Genomic DNA, 18,180 nt, shown 5'->3' with positions numbered 1-18,180 from the left:
TTACAGGTGTGTATGTAAGGAAGTGTTGTATAAGACTTGTAATGCTGGTTAAGCAATGGATAATAATTAGAGTAACAGTGTGTCTGAATGCTTTTGTCTAGTATTGAAGGAAAATTTTGTAAATGATTTGTCAAAAAAGTATTTTTCTTGTGTAATGACATAACTGAAAATACCATTGTGATGTGATAACCCTTCTTGATAAGGATAGCTGTTACAGATATTGCTTTCCCAGATGTCAGGTGATTATTCCTTGAAGCCTGTGTATTCTGAGGGGAGAGAGGACTTTTAAACGGGACAGTGTTTGGTTTTGTCCTTTTATTGCCTTGCTGGTATTCTGGTTCTGAATTTTTTTCTGCACCAAGTTGTTAACGCAACAGTTGCATCTCTTCAGCAGCTTCTTATGCTGCCAGCATATTGTCTGGGGAATTCTGGGGAAAACAAGTTCTATTGTACAGCGTTACAATGCTTGTAGATGTGAGCCTGGAGTAATATCAGCTGGTCTTGCACTAACAGGATTTGGCAGGAGAAGGTGTGGGCAACATGTGACTGCTTTGCAACTGGAAGGTGAAGATTTTGTCCTGTGACCAGCTCTAGGGGATCCTAGTGTAGGGAGTGGTGACTGTGCAACCTGGACGGGAGCCTGCATGAAGAAGCAAGCCTTAGGGACCATTTTGGATTGCCACAGCAGGATATGGAGTCCTCCACAGTTTTTGAGATGGATGTGCCTAACCCTTCTGCTGTGATAAGTTCCCAAAAGACTGAAAGTATTTTAACATCAAAAAAGCCATACTTTATTTAAATAGTAATAGAAATGTTACTTTTTTTAAAAAAAGAAAATTTAAAAAAAAAAAAAAATCAAGGGAAGACAAAATGGAAATAGGCTTGTGTGCAAGTTTCCTGTTACCAACTATGTCTCACTTGCCTAGCCTGTCAGTCACTGAGTGGCCCCAAATGTCTTACTGGAAATTTTGTGCTAAGATTAGCCATGCCACACAGTCCCTGGAGCTTTCATCTTTGTACAGCCTTGGTATCTCCCCAAGAGGGCAGGATAGGACTGTACCCCTGCCTCCAGGGGTGCTACATGGCATAGCCACATTCTTAAAGTATGGTACCCATAATTGGAAGCCAGAAACCAAATGCTTACATAACTGTTATCATCCTGAGACCCAGTTACTCTCCTGTTCCCTCCTGTGTGTGATGGAGTGGAAGAACCCCTAAAGCTGCTGTTGTCTGCTGCCTAAGTCCTTTCCCAAAAGCTTCTCTGTGCTCCAGTGCTGTTCCCTGAGGTACTTTACTTAGGGAGTGGCACACATCATTGTAGGCTGGGCATTTTTTCTCAGTGGCGGAAGAAAAAAGATGAACCGAGTACACAGAACATAAGACACAAGTTTAGGAAGCTGTGCTTTCTAAATTTCATGTGTTCTGTGCTGGACTAAGGCAGAAGCTGCTTAATCCTATGTGCTTAACATTGTGGCACTCTTGGGAGTCCCTGTTTAAAGGGTATGTAGGTTGTGTTTATTTTCACAAGTGATTTCAGCCAGTGCAAGATCAGAGAGTAACGAAGTAGCTTTTTTGCTTTTTTGTACAGTTCAGACCCACAGAAGCATTGAAAAAGTTGAATTACTGCTAAAAGGAATTAAATTGAATCTCTAAAGTAAAAGCATACTTTTTTTTTTTAACAATGCAGGCTGAAATCTTATTGTCTGATGTTGAGCTAGACTGCATTTTTCTCTAGGTACTCTTTGCGTGTTGAAATTAGTGGCTTTAACATTTGTTGTTGGCTGGGTACTTTGCAGTCCTGTCAGGACAGGCCTCCTTTTTCTGTATGAAAGCATGTGTACATATCCTTAAATTTGCTCCTTGTCAGTCTGTTTTAAAATAACAGCAGCAAGAAGTTTAATTAGAGGTGTTTTCCTTTCCACTTGTACTAGTGTGTTAAATGTATTATAACTTTCCTGGGCACCTTCAGAATTGTTTTAATTTTATCTTTAACAGGTTTCTTCGGTTGCTAAGAAAAGAGCTCTTGTGACCTACCTCTTTATGATTTTTTCTGCTAATGAGCAACCCACAAATAATCTGGAAAGGCCCCTTTCAGGGTATATACTTCCTCTTGAGTGCTTCCTGGGCTTGGGTTTTTATCTGACTGGGAGATGTTTTTGATTTTTTTTGGGAAGGTAAGGGGGTTTGGGTTTTTTGTTTAGATGGGTTTGGGGTTTTTTGTAGGGAGCTTCTGGTGCCACTCAGCTGGGTCATTTTATTGCCAGGCAGAGAAAAAAAAAATCAAAGCTGTTGACATCATTCTTCTTTTTCTTACCCCAACACCCAACTGATCTGTTCAGCTTGTATTGTACTGCATTTGCACAGCTTCTGCTTCTGTGACCCATTAGGACAGAGCCTGCTTGTGCTTAACAAGAGTCTCTTTCATGCTTTGTGGATCTCTCCAGGCCACAGTAGGACACAAAATAATCCCTTTTGCATTTGGTAGTTTCGCAGTACTTTTCTGGTGAAGATAAAATAACCTTCCTAAATCAAAACAATACAATCATCTCCATAAGCCTGGTTTTGATAGAAGGAAATAGTGTCATTATTTCTGCATCTTATAAAAGGAGCAGCAGTTTGTTTGAGTTTTTCTTCCCCAGCACATTACTTACAGATTTTAATATTCTAAAATCTTGCGAAGAGTGTTATAAGTTTAAGTCAGTATGTAATTAGTTTCTTATGGTAATATCTGTTAAGCCTTAGAGAACCAGTTTTTTAGAATCATAACTTAAAAATTTGGATTTGTATTTTGAATTCAGTGAGGCCAGATTTTTGTGAAAGTTCATGTGCAATCTCATGGCTTCACCTTATTATTAGTTCTAACATAAAATAAAATATATGTATTTCAGAAAATGTGTTTCTACAACAATGTGCACACATGAAACTTTTATATTTGTGTACTAGGCTATTCCCTAATGTTTGACTTTCTGAAATGCTTGACAAAGTAACTGCGTATGACAGAGAAAATATCCTTTGCCTGTTTTAGCCATCTACTCCAATGTTCACATTGTGTCATCTGTTAAACTTGGCTTTAGGGCTTTTTTTACAATCTTTCAGAAGATGTTTTATACCAGAAGAATTCAAGCAATTTATCTATTTGTAAGGGGCTTCTCAATGAAAGTAAAATTTCAAGTAATGGAGGTAGCTGAACATCCTGTTATACAAGGGTCCTTTCCTGTGTTTGTAGGAACTGTTTCATGACTTCGCCTGTATTTGATGTTTAGCTGTGAGTTCAGGATTGTTGTGCATTAAGTTGTTATTATCCTCTTTTTTCAAAACTCACAGAGACCTGTGAAATGGCTCTTTACTTTTTAAGGTCCTGTGATGGACTGAGTCTGCAACTGGGAAGAGGCACAGCATGTCCATGGCTGTTGGCTCAGCCAGAAATGGACCAGTTGGCCAGGTCCAGTCTTGGGCTGCAGGAGCCACAGGGAGGCCATGGCAGCATATTATAAACACTTTATTTTCTAGTTTGGGTTGTAAAGTCTTGAGGTATGGTCATGTCTATTTGCTTCATGTTCAGAAAAGGACAGGACCCAGCTCATCAGCTTGCAGAAACAACCTTTTCCTCTGATTTCCCTAAATGCACTGATCAGATATTTTCTTCTGCTGGCCTCCTACTTCTGTAGTTCCACTACCCCTGTTTGTCTGTTCCAGGTTGCTGGTGAGGTGTATGGTGTCATGGCGTGTTTCCCCCAACCTGTTTTTTTTATTCTTCCATATGCTATTGCTGTTAGAGATGGGATGTTCTGATTAAATAAGCTTCTTCTTGTGGTGTGTGCAAGTGTTTTTCCTACTCAAGTTCTGAAGTCTTCAGTGAGTTTTACAGCAAATGCTTCTCTATACAGAGCCAAATGAAGCAAAAATTAGTTTCCCTGTTCTTATTAGTTATACTTATTCCTCTAAAACTACATAGTAATGATCTTAAACTCAGCTTATGCATGTGTGTGCACACTCGTGATTCTGCTGAAATGTTATTTATAGCTATACAGCACAGATGATTGCTTAAAAAAGAGGAATAATCAGCATGTTGTACATGCTGAGAGCATTTGCTTTATATTTTTATGTGAAGTATGAATTTATATAGTGTTCTGCAGTGCAGCAATGCTCCGTCTGCTTGTCAGTTTTAACAAAACAGGAAAAAAAATTATGTAAGCATTTAATACTGGGACTCAGCAAAGGCACCATAAACCACTGCTCACTCTGCCTTAACTCTGTTTTTGTGAGTTCTTCTATACTGCTTTAATTTTGCAACTTGGTGTGTTATTAGTCTATCAGGAACCTGAGAGTTACAATCTGTCTTGGTACATGATAATCGTGGTATAGATAAAACACAAAATACAGTGAACTAACTTTCATCTAGAACTATTATTTTAATACCAAATACTGTCCTGAGCAAAGAATGAGGGAATAAATGATTTTATGGTATTAACAAATACATTGTCTGGCGCGAGCTGTTGATCACAAGGGGGTAGGAATTGTCTGCCCACCTCTGTGGAAGTTTTCACTAGCCAGTGTTATCAAAAGGTCCATTATGTGCATGTGTTGGGGAAACTGATTTCTGTTCTGGATGTCATCTCTCCCCTTGAGCACTACTGGGAGGAAGCAGTGCACTGCAGTATTTGACTTTGGGATTCTTAGCACATCAACAGAAAGACCTGTTTTTCTACACAAACACTGTCCATCTGTTTGATCACAGTTTGTTGCTACTCTCAATGTGTTGCTGCCTTTGCTTAATCTTTGTTGTGTTTCCTTTGAAATCAAAATTACTATTGGAGCCAGACTTCTTCTGTTTGCCTGTTTTCCTGCAAAATCTATTTCTTGTGATTGTTATTCTGTATGGATGTGTGTGTATTTCCACAATCAAACATATCAGAAATCATTGGTTTATAAGAGAGTTTAATGAAACAGAGGGGTTTGTGGTGCTGGAATGTGAACAGCGTATGATTTGGGAGTTGATTGCTACTGACTTCTGTTTTAGCAAAGAAAGGGGTGTGAAGATTGACAGGAGAACTCACAGTTATAACAAGGTAGCAGTTACAGATGAGGAAGAATTTTTCTGTTTGGGAGTGAAAATCTGCAAGGTCAGGAAAAGAATGGCAGCAGGATTTGAGGATTTAAAAAGTTATCAGTCATAAAGCCATATGTTGTTGAATACTGCTGACTACTTCTGAAATCTTTTAGGGCTCCTAAGTCATTGTTGGACTGGAATTCACAAGCCAAAGTACAAATCCCTTGTTTTTTTGGATCAGTGTTGTTATCAGTGGAAGAGAGAAGAACTCGTTTGTTAATGAAGTGCCATATGAAAATGGACCTTGAAAACTTTTGGCAATAGCTAATGGCTGTAAAATACAGAATTTTGCAATCAAAATGTTTATATCTGGAGACTGAATCGAGTACTTAATTAATCTTGAAGCTCTGCTTTGGAAAGTCAGGGTAAAGACTTGAAAAGGGAATAACTGGTAGCAAGAGGCTGGCTGAGCTCTTGCTTGACTCAAGCCAGAACCTTCTATTTCACCAGAGGGTTGACAGCAGCCTATTTGTCATGTTTTCCTGTGTTACACAGGATTGATTAGGGGTATTTAACTGCTTTTGAGCAATTGCATGACATTTGACGCTGCTGTGTTTTTCCCATTTATCCAAATTCCATAAGTTCCATGTAGAGTGGGATGAAAAGCTGGTTTCACTCTACCCTTCTTCCTTGAGAAATGTCCAGCACCAGCCTGGGGTAAGGTAGAGTGTTTTTTAAATATAGGCTTGGGAGAATAAACTTATATTTCATATAGAAAGTAATAGAAATCTTGAGGATAAGCACTTTGGAAATCCAGGTGAGTTAAAATGTAGGCTTTTATTATCATGTACAGTGGTCTTAGAGTTGAACAGCTGTGAAGAGTAGATCTAAAGGGAGTGCAGATGGTTTTGAAAGGGTTTGAATTTACTTAGGATTGGACAGATTTTCTTAATTTTATATATATTCCTTGTCTCTCCAACTGTCAGAGAAAAGTTGCTGATACAACAGGATTGTGTAACATTCCAGGCTGCTGTTTCCAAAGGATTTTGGAAGTAGGACCAGTGGGCTTGTCTGCCTCCATTCCCTGTAACCTCCACAGCAAGTTCATGTGCTGAAAGTACCATGATGCACAAGATCAATGGTTATTAATATAATGTTTTTTCTGTCAGTAGAACCATTATCTGGGGAGCAAAATGTGTTTTGGCAATAAGCCCCACAGAAAGTTAATAATGTGACATTTGCATCTTTAGGTCTGACCTCCACTCTGTCATTGTTTGTCTTTGAACAGAAGTCCTCTATTACTCAATTATTTTATACTGTGCTTTTATCAATTGCAGTCTTTAAGAAGATATGCTTTACTCTAGAAACTTCTAGATCATCTTACAGATTAAGTAACTGTTGATCAGCAAAATGCTGTAACGCTGGCTTTAGATATTGAGAGTTGTATTTGGACTTTAAATTTATTTTTTAATTATAATTTGCCTTTGAATAATTGTCATGCTGTACTGGAGCTCCTTCCCAGATAAGTTTTAATAGCTTTTCTCATTATTTGAGAGGCAGCTGGATATTTTGAGTCTTCTTAACTGTTTTATGAAAGTCTGGACACAGCTACCTTACTGTCTCAATAGCTGTATAGGGTAAGTCACATACTTTTCCATTATTCTGAACAAAAGTCTGTGTGGTTGTCAGCACAGAACACAGGTGTTTATCATGTCCTTATTTCAGAAAGGGCTGCAGAAAAGACTGCTAAGACTGTAACCCTGGAGGAGAATCTTCTGCATTTCAAAGCCAATGGCTTTCTGCTGGGTTTTGGTGGTTGGTTTTTTTTTTTTCTTAACTGTGAAAGATACTCTTTAAATAGATTTGGCTGACTGTCAGGCTTAGAATCAAATGATTCAGATTAGGTAAGTGTTTGCAAGATTTCATTACACTGCTTTAAGGGGCTGTCTACCAGAGTTTTATAAAACCTACAAGCTGTTTGGATGAAGAAGCTGGAGAATGTTTTGCTATAAAGAGTATTTTCATGTGGTATAAAGCTAAACTTGACCCTAGCAGCTTACAGAGTCTCACTTTGGAGTGTTTCTGCAGAATATGGTCTCTCCATGCCTCTTGTTGGTCTGAGCAGTTAACAGGAATGTTGAGTGGGTTGGTTTTCATGGTTTATTGGTTGTTGGTTAGAAAAGTTGGTATGAAAACATATTCTTTCTTCATAAAATTGTTCATGTTTTTCCCTCCTATGACTGTAGAAGCATTAAGTTATCTGTAGAAATGGCAATATTGCCACACTGGGGAAATGCATTCCTAAAAGGTAATTGATCCATCAGTATTTTGACTACAGTTGCTTCTGTTGGTTGATAGGCTGTATAAATACAGTCGTAGTGACCAAAAATAATGTTTGTTATGCTAGTTTTGCTTGCTGTTCTGTCTAGTCTTTTCCGTTTTTGTTTGCATTATCTTGAGGTGATCTTTTAGAAATGGCCTTACTGTGTCTTCTGGAGAAACCTGTAGTGTTTGATCAGGCTTGCTGTATCAGTACTCTCTGAAGAAGTACATCCATGGATTTGGGGAAGTGTGTTTTTAGGCTTCACTCCAAGATCGTTTTGATGATCTTTATCAGCCACTTTTAGCCAGACATTTGGATAATTTGCTTCTGGTAGATGGAAGGATTTCTTTAGTGTCTGAAAGAGTATTTATCATAACCTTAGCAAACTCTTTATTTTCTAAAAAGGCTCTGGGAAATTAGCCTAAGGTCTCTGGTACTCAAAGCTTTGTCTTTACAACACTTCAGGGACTGAGAATTGTGCAATAGCACATGGAAAACAAGGAGGACCAGTATGAGTCTCTTGTGGGCACCAATGGCACTGTGAGGTGCTGTCAGTTCCCAGTTCCTGGTTCCACCCAGTAGGCAGAAGTAGCACAGAGCCAGGTAATCAGGTTGTTCATTTAAGAGGAAGACTGACAGATGGGTGCAAGCTTGACAGCAGAAGTATTACAGACTCTTCCTCGCCCCTTTCTCCTAGCAGAGCCATCAAGGCTGAGAAATGCGTGCATAAAGCAGAATTTTTTTCGCCTCTGTTGTCCCATTTGTACTGTGAAAAAATTCTTGGCAACAGAGATGAATGTAAATATACCTTTTTGTAGTTGCACTTTATTGTCTAGGTGAGCAAATAAATCTGTCTCATATTTCTGGCTAGCTAAGAATCTCAAAAAGAAGAGACATCCTCAAGAGGATGAAATCATCTTCTTTTGCTTCTGTCAGGTCACTGCCCTCTTCACTCTTTCTTCATACAGCCTCATGGTTATTTGGTATTGGGAAGTTTTTCCACCCCTTTAATTTATTTCATTACCTTCAAGATTGAATTGAAACTGACTTGCAAAGCTGACTATCTTTTGGGATGTCTAAACTAAATGAAGACTGTAATACTGATATTTCTGCAATTAAATATAATTTAATCCATGCAGAAATTCAGAAATACTTTCATCGTTGCAGGTACATGGGGAAAGTGTGTTCTCAAGCCTCTATTTCTACAAACTTTCCATCTAGCTGAGAATAGCCATGGAATTATTCTTGTGCCTCTTCACTGAAAGAGTCAAACTTGGGAGCCATCTGGGTGAAAGCTTTCAACAAAATCCATTGTCTTGGACAAGTCTGTCTTTTTTTTTGTTATCGAAAGATCTTGATTTCAAAGCTGTGTCTCACCTCTTTAGGTTTCAGAGGTGTTGAAGCATGTGAAGGCATGATTTGCCCTCAACACCATTAATCTACTCCCTACCATCAGAATAGATGGTAGGATACTGGGGGAGAGGAGTCTCTTCTCTAAAATCGGACACATTTACACATTGAAGCATTTACTTTGTTCTGTGTTTTGAAAGTTTTTTTCAGAAATATAAGTAATAAACACTAAATTCCAGACCTCTGCTTTTATTTAATAGTGTGATAAATACTTAATTGGTGGTTTCAGCCGTACCTAGTGCTATATGGAAGCATCTTTGTTCCTAAACAGGATTGTTCTAATTCACCCACATGCTTGGATTGGGGGTTCAAGCAATAGCCTAAAATGTTTGGCTACATGACACTGCTGTGGGAGAGGGGTGTTACTTTCCACACACTCCTCCTCACCCCCAAAAATGAACAATGATAGTGGGACCTTGCCAGAAAATAAAGGATGCCACTTGAGATGTTATGTTTCTGTGTAATTGATTTAGCAAGGGAATATGGGGATAAATAGGGTCTCGAAATCTTCTGTGGTGCATCCTTGTAGAGTGTTGTGCTCTGCTGTCAAAGGACAGACTCTGGTTTCTTCAGGCCAGAATTATGTGCTGAACCATGGCCAGCTTTGCTCTGGGGTTGTGTTGCTGCAGTGATGCCCTGTGCCTCTCTCATCTGCTGAGCATGTCTCTGTGGCTGGGAGCCCTCCCACCTTCCCAAAGGAAGCTGCTACAAAGCAGCAGGAAGATCTAGAATGTTGGGTTTGCTTTTTTATTATATGTTCTTTATCTATTTTTAATATTTTATTTGCTCCTTATTACAACATTTGTATAATGTTTATTTGATATGAGTTGTTGTATTTCACTGGCAAGGTTTTTTAGAGGTTGGCACAGTGCAAAGCTGTGATCTGGAGATCTGGTTTAATCCTAACTGGGTGGTTACCAGTTTAAGTGTTTTTTGCTTTTCTTAGCTTTGCAAAGGCCATGTAGCCAAATGAGCAAACTGAACGTGCTCCTGTGAGCAGTCATGGTGGTAAGAATTCAGTTCTGCTAAGCCTGAGCAGGAGCAGTGCAGGTACTAAGCTTACATGGTTACTGTAAGGATTCAGGCCAGTTTGAAATAGTCTTCCTGCAGTGTCAGGTGAACTGTAAAGCCTCTAGTCCTGAATTTTGTTCCAAGACAATAAAAATAAATTTAAAAAATTTATTCACTTTGTCATGTCTGCTGTAGCTTTGCTCAAAAATTGTTCAAAAGTTAGTTTTACAGCCCATTTTGAGAGCAGAGTCTTGTTTTGAACTTGGAAGTCCACTGAATAGGTGCAGCTCTCGGCTGTGTGTCTTGGGCATGTTTTGGATTGTATTTTTGTATGTTGGTAGGTGTTTTGGAAAGAAGACTGAGTTTTTGGCTCAGTGGTTTTTGTGGGGCAGCACAGAGCCTGCCTGTCTTGGTTCGTTACACTCAGCACAGCTCTGTCTGTGACACGCAGGCTTAGCCACTGCACCTATTGCAAGTGGTATTGCTTTACAGAGATCCCTAAATTGATCCCTAAATAGCTCACACAGTATGGTTGGCTCATGGTTCATTGAAGAGTTGAGCAAAGAAAGGGGGCTGAGGCTGAAATTGCTTTGAAATGACTCCTGTATAAGTTCAGCACTCAGGAATGTTGTGTGACGGGCACTCTGTGCCTGCAGGCTTGCAAGCAAGTCTGAAATTTTGCATGGCACACTGGCAACCAGGAGGACTGCTCATCTGTGAGAAGACACTTGCCTGCCTTACAGCAATGCTGAGACTTCATTAATATTTGTAGAATGAGTTTAACAGAAGTATAAATGAAGTATTACTAGAAGGGCATGTGTTAGGCTGCAGTAACACATTTGGAGGTATTATAGGAAGTTCTTTGTGTTTTGACAGGAGATGAAGAATTGATAATTGTGTGGAAGATGAAGAACATGCCTTCACAGATACCCAGGGTATCTTTGTAGGGTATTATACTCCGAGTTAATTTTTGCTGAGGTACAAACCCTACATATGCCTATTTTCTAGTGACTTCATGCTGCAGTTAATACTTAAATACATTTGGATTAGAGTAATCTTGCTCATACTAGCCCTAATAGGTACTTTCAATTGTTACTATGTGTGTCAAAAGCGGTGTAATCCTAGATGTCATTGGGAATGTCCCTGGAAAATACTGTGCAAGTTTCTGTAAATATAGGTGGACTACACTTGAGAGAACTTTAAAAAAAGTGTTGTCATGAATCTTGTAGTTCCTGTTTCTAGGAATTACTTAATTTTTTTTTTTCCACATTCTTGTAGATGAAGGAAAAAGTGAACTTGTGGTGGGAAGAGCACTTTCTGTTGAATAAATGTTCTGGCTTCTTCAGAAGCTTCTGTGCCTTTTATAAGATATCATATACCCCATGTACCTAGATTAAGTAGTATTTTAGAGGTCCGCATAGTTTCTGATGAAGGAAATTTGGAGACTTTTTTTTTTCTAGAGAGTGCAGTGGGTTGCTGAGTCAGGATGAGGCTTGCGCCTTCCATGTTCAGTGCAAAATCACATTTCTCGGGTGGAGAATATGCTAGCATGTATTCGTAGAACCACAGATCCTCGTGTAACTGTTTGAATGAATAAGATATTATTTAAAAAAAAAAAACACCACAAGATTGTAAAGGATATGTTTGACTACTGCCATGGGGTTTACTTGAAGGTTGTGGTTTATTTTTTTAATCTAGTTTCCTCCTTAACCTTGCCAACATACTCTTAAGTTTCCTTGCTCTTACATGCTTTTCTCAGAATCCTCTGTTCTTTTCCCTATTATTTTATTTTTTGGGTGGAGGAGCGTTTATATTTTTTGCTTTGTCTCTGAGAGTCAGTGTATTGTGGGAGGTGAGGCAACACTGGTCTTGGCAGAACACCACAAAACCAAGAGAGTAATTAAATGACGCAAGCCTTTGATTATTTTTCTCTCTCAAGCTTTCTGGCACGGCTGAGCATTCCGATTGCAAAAGGAGGATCGGGAGAAGAAATTTCTAAAGATCGCATGCAGAATTAGAAGAACTGTGTCGGAGACGCCTTGCTGCTTTAAAGCTCTTCACTCGCAAGTTCTGGAGTTACTTCTTTTTCCCCTGTGAGGCTAATGTCTCTTTCATCACCCAAGATACATGTAACCGAAAGGGAGCTGCCAAGGTTGTGTTTTGGTTTCTTTGCACCCTTACTAATTGGATTTTTCCCGTGTTCTTCAAGAGGATTATAGAAGGATTACAGAAGCTGTGTTTCTGGGGGTGTGGGAGGAAGTTGTTGTTTTTCTTGTCTTGAGTCTGGGACCTCCTTGATTTGCCATTTATTCTCTGAAGTTACTGCCTATTTGGAAAAGGGAGAGCAGCTTAACATGAACTTGCACAACCATGGATTCCTTCCCTTTGCAAATGTTCTATGGGTGCTTTTAAAGGAGGTTTTGCATGCATAAGCAGCAAATGAAGAATAGCATCCCAGGCTGGATTTAAAAGAAACAAACTCCTTGAGTCCTGGAAAAAGGATAAATACTGTTTAAATTATAGTTTAAGGAAGACTGGGTGTTGTTCCAGTTCTGGATGTTTTGAAAGGAAGCATCTGATCAAGTAAAATATTCTGCCAGCCTAAACCTGCATTTTCTGCAGCTGAAACTGGAAGATGTCTTGGAAAAGAAATTACTTTTCTGTGGGTCGGGGCAATGTACAGGGCATGTTTACTCCACGAAATACCACCTCAATAGCACCCAGTAAAGGTCTCAGCAATGAACCAGGACAGAACAGTTGCTTCCTGAATAGTGCGCTACAGGTAAGAGCACAGAATAAAGAATGTTTCTGGTTTTGCCCTCTGTCTGTTGCAGTATTTTCCTAGGTACTGTGCAACAAATATAGCCAAACTTGTGTACATAACTGTTGGTGGGCCTAGACAGAATAAAGCTGCATTTGGAGAAGCAGATTGAGTTATTGAACAGCTTTTTAATTTTCAGGTTTTCCTAGTGAATTCAATAGCATTTACACAGTCATAATGTAGTTGAATGTCTTGCTTGTGTAAGCTTGTAGAATGTCAACCAAAGCTAAAAATATACCTAGAAAATGTATTTGAAAATAATAGGATATTGCATAGCTTGCAGAATGCATACTCCTTAAAAGTAAACTTAACTTTTTTGTTGAACCAGTTAAGGTTTGATAATAACTACACAAGATCCATTTTACGTAGTTCAGTTTTCTTTCTGGCTGCTGCTTTGTAGCTTAGTTTAAATGACTGAGTGTTTACCTTTTGATTTAGAAGAAAAACCTTTTCTCCTGCCAAATTCAGTGGAGTGGTATGGCTGCTATAGAGGTGTTGTCACCATTTAGATGCTTTGAATATCTGTGATGGTTGAGATTCAGTTGTTTTGGCAGCAGGGCTTAAAACCCCTTCACGTCAGATTTTATCCCTTCATATGATTTGTCTGTGCAGAACACACTGTATCACTATGGGTTTTACTTCTGTTTGGTTTTTTTTCCATGGGCACAATCAACTAACTTCAGGCTTCCACACAGCCCTAGTGCAAATAATATATATATGTATACCTATGACCCTCAATAGGCTTAATATGTTAGGAATGACAGGGCAGAGAAAAGTTTCCAGTGATATTCTGTATCAATTACCTTTATGAAGCTGTAAGGTGTAATGACTGGCTGCTTCCTAATATTGAGTTAGTGAACCTAGGTCTGGACTAAGTAGATCCTAATACCAGCTGCATACCATACATGAAGATGAAAGCATATGACCTGGTCTTTAATCTGCTACAGAAACCCTTTTCTTCTAAAGCTGAAGAGAGATAGGGTACTGAAAATACTTACAATCAGAGCTGAATTTAAAATAAAAAAGGCAAGATGCTAATAATTTCATAAAATACCTACTTCTGGGGTTTATCCTAGTTTTTTAACACTTCTGAAATGCTCTTGAATGTTTGTTGCTACTCATTTCTGTAAACATTCAAGCTAAACTCTAAAGACAATTACATTGAAAAATTGGACTCATTCCTAAACATAATTTTTTTGTCCTTTTGTAAATCTGCAGTAGTTCTTCAGGAATGTTTGTGTGTAATCAGATGTTTTCTAGGCTTATGTTTCCTCCTAGGCCCTTAAGTACAGGGATGGTTCGAGTATAACCATAGCCATGGCAATGATGAATTTTTGGGAAACTTGCAGATTATATTTAAAAATGTGTTTACTGAATATTACATATTACTATGGTTTAAATAACAAATCGTTCCAGTTGAAAACACTTCTTGAAACCAGCACAAATTTTGCCAGGGTGCTAATTTTTTTCTAGCCAGTTGCTCAAGGCAAATTCATCAGAAATAAGAAGTTTGGTTCCTCTGTTTGTGCTAATGAAGCATTTAGCCAGTCACATGTCAGCCTGGACCTTGCTGCTGTGTCCGGAACCTGGTAGGACGTGATTTAGGTCAGGGCTTCTTTCAGTGCAAACTTCTGCCTTCAGGAAGGCTGGTGACTGAGGTTTGCAGGGAAGTCCAGTTACTGTTAGTTTGAGCTGAAGTTCTGACCACATTTATACATAAAGAGCTCACTGTAGAATGCCTCAGAAATTGATACTATTGCTAATTTACAGATACAAATTTGAATAATTTCCCAAGAGTGCACAGGTTTAGTGGTAAAACTAAAGAATAAAAAACCACGGTGCTGTTAGGGCAGATGTCACCTCTCACTGTTGCTAGCAGAACATGTAAAAGCCTGCTTGCTTTTCTGTGCTATGACCCTACCTAGTCACACTCCTGGTATTACCACCATACCTGTCCTGAGAGAAAGCTATAACTGCCCTAACAGGCTAGGGTCAGTAATCATGGCCTGTCAGGACACTTAGTAATGATACTATTGGGCATAACGGATTTTAGTATTCTGCTGTTTTCTCTTGCACAAACTCGTTTATGTATATGCTGTTAGTGCTCCATGTCTTCATCATTTGGGCTTTCTGCTCAGAACAAGAAAGCTGTGTAGGATTGGAAGAAGGGAAAAGTTTCATCCCCATCAGTCCACGCAGTGTCCTTGGCAGCTCTGTTCAGCTTCATGGTGCAGTTGCCCAGCGGCCGACCCTGGTGCCAGCACAGCAGAGCAGTCAGAGCAGGTGTTGTTTAAGCAAGCACTGCCACACAGATGAAGAAGTGAGTTTTCTAATCTAAAAGCACATGGCTAGAAATTCAGAGGAAGATGATACTGTAAATTAGCATGAGATGGTTACTGCTAAAGTAGAAAGCTGAAAACGTCAACTTGCATTCAGATAAAAGGCATCCCTTTTAAAGGTGATCGGTGATGACATTGGTATACTTCTTGGATTATTCAGCATATGCATTTTAATCAAAAGCTTATGCAATATTTTATTTTATACATTCATAAAATTGGCTGTGCCCCCCTTTTCTGTTTCAGGTTCTCTGGCACCTGGACATTTTTCGCCGCAGTTTCCGGCAGATCACAACGCACAAATGTATGGGTGATTCTTGCATCTTCTGCGCTCTTAAGGTAAAAGTTAGAAATACATTGAAAGACATTCTTTAAAAATTGGAACAGAAATATTTATTATATTTAATGAATATTTATAATCAAACTTGCACCTGAAAATGTGTGAGAACAAGGTAAATGTGATAGCTAGTGGTCCAAGATCCATTTCTAAAATGCATTCAAATGTGTTGGCAAAAGTTTCGGTTACAAGGACTCTTCTTAATGGTGTGCAGGTCATTGTGAGTCTCCATTAGTTCAGGCAGTAAAATACAAGTTTGCTTTATTTTTTCCAATTTATCATTTGGTATACAAATATAATACTGTACACAGTCAGTGTACTCATCAATGTTTACCTTTCCCTTCAGAGCTACTTTAAATGTCAGGATGGGGAAGGCCATTTAGCTAAGCCTTTCTGTTCAAAACTGTTGATTATGTAAGACTAAAAGGCTATTTTCTACTGTAAATATTGATGTCTGCATTAAATGGCTCAGCTCTTTGTAGTCTCTGTTTTAAAAAACATCGATTCTGTTTGTAGCTGCAAATGCAATAACTGACTGTCATAGAGGCTGCCTGGACAGTAAGATCTAGATGCTAGCCCTGATTTTGAGTACTGCTGTGTACTTGAGTAAATTGTGAAACTGTGTGTCTTTGTTTGTCTCTATCAATTAATTTGTTGCATTCTGGGTTTTTTTGTGACCTTTCTAAATTTTGCTAGGTCAAACCCCTGGCTTTTTGTGGGAGAAATGTACATGATGTAAACATGATGAAAATATCTATCTTTAGTCTTCCTGAGCAGTGATTTTCCCTTCTGAAATTGAGACTTAAATGTCATCTTTGATCACAAGTGCGTTGTAAAATCCAACTAAATATATAAACTAATTGAGGGAGATTTTGTGTCATGAATTCTGTGTACAGTAATGAAAATGACAGACAACATGTCTTATGAAAATGGTAAAATAGAGAGTGCAGGTTTAAGTTAGGATCATCTGATGTTCCCAGACAATATTTATGGTATAACAGCTGTCTTGCTGTTGTTAAGTAATGTCACAGGTGCTCTCGTAGAGACTTGAAATGAATTATCTAGTGAGCTTTTGGGCTGTTGTTGAGGAGTTATCCCTGGCAAATGAACATCAAAGGGGACACTATTAAGGCATGAAGTAAGAGAATGTATCTTTTTTTGAGGGGAAATTTGTCTCAAAACATATCTATTGAAATGATGAGACAGGATGATATTTACATCAGTATCATCAGAAGAGGATGTAACAGTGGGTTAGGAGCAAGGTAGTGCATCCAAGGTGAGATACAGCTCTTCAGACACACAAAAGATGGAGTATTGAATATATTCCCTTCCTTAAAGGGGAATGACAAGCCTTAATCATGATCTGGTTTCAGTTCACTAAGTTCAGTGGGATAATTTAAAGGTATTTTTTGGATCATGCCCTCAAGTAATGTCAAGTGATTGTTGGTATTCTTTGTTAGCCAAGATGAGGTCAGAAAGAAAAGGATTTAGGAATTTACCATGAATGTAAGCTTTTGCCATTCTGGGGTTTAACTGAAAAGCATGATCAAGGAACTACCAGGAGATCAGACAGGTTCTGCCATGAATGAAAGTCTCAACTCTGCACTAGAGTCCAGGTTTTAATATGCAAAATAATAGTTAAAAGCCTTTCTGTATAGAATACTGAAAAAGAGGGAGAGGGATGTAAAAGAATATTACAGGAAAAAGGAGAGGATGAACCTGTGTGGTACTGGTCTTGAAAGATGAACTGCAAACAAAGATGCATGTGGATTGGCAGTACCAGCATGAGAGGGAAAGCAGTACAGGAAAACTGGAAGATGACAGGATCTCTGGAATATATGTATTAAAAGCAGACATTGGGACAAAGAATGTTTAGTTTTGTTGGTAAAATCCTTGTTTTTGATGTCTTGAAGTGTGTAGTGTGCTATTATAAACTTGGAAATGACAGGTGATGTGGCAGAATTCACAAATTCTATGCATGCAGCCATATGTTTATTTTTTAAATTAAGCAGCTTTTGAAAAATTTGCTGCTGTCTCTTTTCACTCTCAGATACCTGCAAAGATTTTGTGTGTATGTGGTTTTGTGTTTTTTTTTTTTTTTTTTTTTTTTTTTTTTACCTGAAGTTCTTAGCAATAATGTTCCTAGCTGGCAGTTATTACAACCCTTAATTTCCAATAAAACAATAATATTGCACCAAATCCTCTACTACTTTTGCACATTTTGGGAAACTTGTGTCTGGTTGTGTGCAGAATTCCTAGAACTCACAAAACCTCTAAAGAACACATAAGCAATTAAAGAGTTACCTAGACAAGTATTTATGAGTGTGGGTAGTAACCAAAACTTGAAAAAGTAAATAGATTCCAGCTGGATCCAAATCAAAAAGTTAGCATCTACTCTATGTGCAGTCTGTTCTTCATGGGAGATTTCTGTGTGTCCTACCAAAAAGCCTGTTCAGAAATACTTTCTCTGGGTAATATTGTGCCAAGCTTTCGCTTCAGTTATCTTGTGTAAAATGTTCATTGTGTACATAAGTATTTGAAAGTTCCCCCCTCCCCTTTTTTGTGTTGTTATCAAGTCAGATACTATTATAAAGGTGAGTTACAAGGGCTGTCACTTGACTCTAAGTGAAATCAGGGGTGCAAACCTCCCCTCAGTTCTCAAAAAAACCTCTGGGCACCAGAAACAAAGCTGTCTTGCTTGACTGCAGCTGAAAAGGTAGGGGTATTCACAAGGGACAGCTCCAAACCATGGAGATGGTCCCATTCATCTTCATATTCTCCTTAAGCAGGCAGTAGAAGGGGGAAAAGGCTGTTCAAGGTGTTTACTCATTCTCTGCTGCCCTCCGGATCAGTGTTTTTAAATTGCTCTATTTTCTTCCTCCTGTAAAAGTC

General features: G+C 38.6%; 1 protein-coding gene across 3 annotated transcripts in view; it reads left to right on the top strand.

Annotated features, from left to right (window-relative positions):
- Positions 1-18,180, top strand: part of USP54 (ubiquitin specific peptidase 54) — a 92,675-nt gene that overhangs the window by 33,891 nt on the left and 40,604 nt on the right. For 2 of the 3 annotated variants that reach the window (XM_053984324.1, XM_053984326.1), the window contains exons 2-3: positions 11,734-12,576; positions 15,198-15,290. In XM_053984324.1, coding sequence (XP_053840299.1) covers positions 12,430-12,576; positions 15,198-15,290 — 240 coding nt within the window. In that variant the 5' untranslated portion in view covers positions 11,734-12,429. The remainder of the gene's footprint in view (positions 1-11,733; positions 12,577-15,197; positions 15,291-18,180) is intronic. The other variant, XM_053984325.1, reaches the window with a different exon arrangement.

The sequence above is a fragment of the Vidua macroura genome, chromosome 8 (genome assembly GCF_024509145.1).
Source record: "Vidua macroura isolate BioBank_ID:100142 chromosome 8, ASM2450914v1, whole genome shotgun sequence".
Lineage (NCBI taxonomy): Eukaryota > Metazoa > Chordata > Aves > Passeriformes > Viduidae > Vidua > Vidua macroura.
Note: the sequence above shows the minus strand (reverse complement) of the source record. Positions and strands in the feature narration are given on the sequence as shown.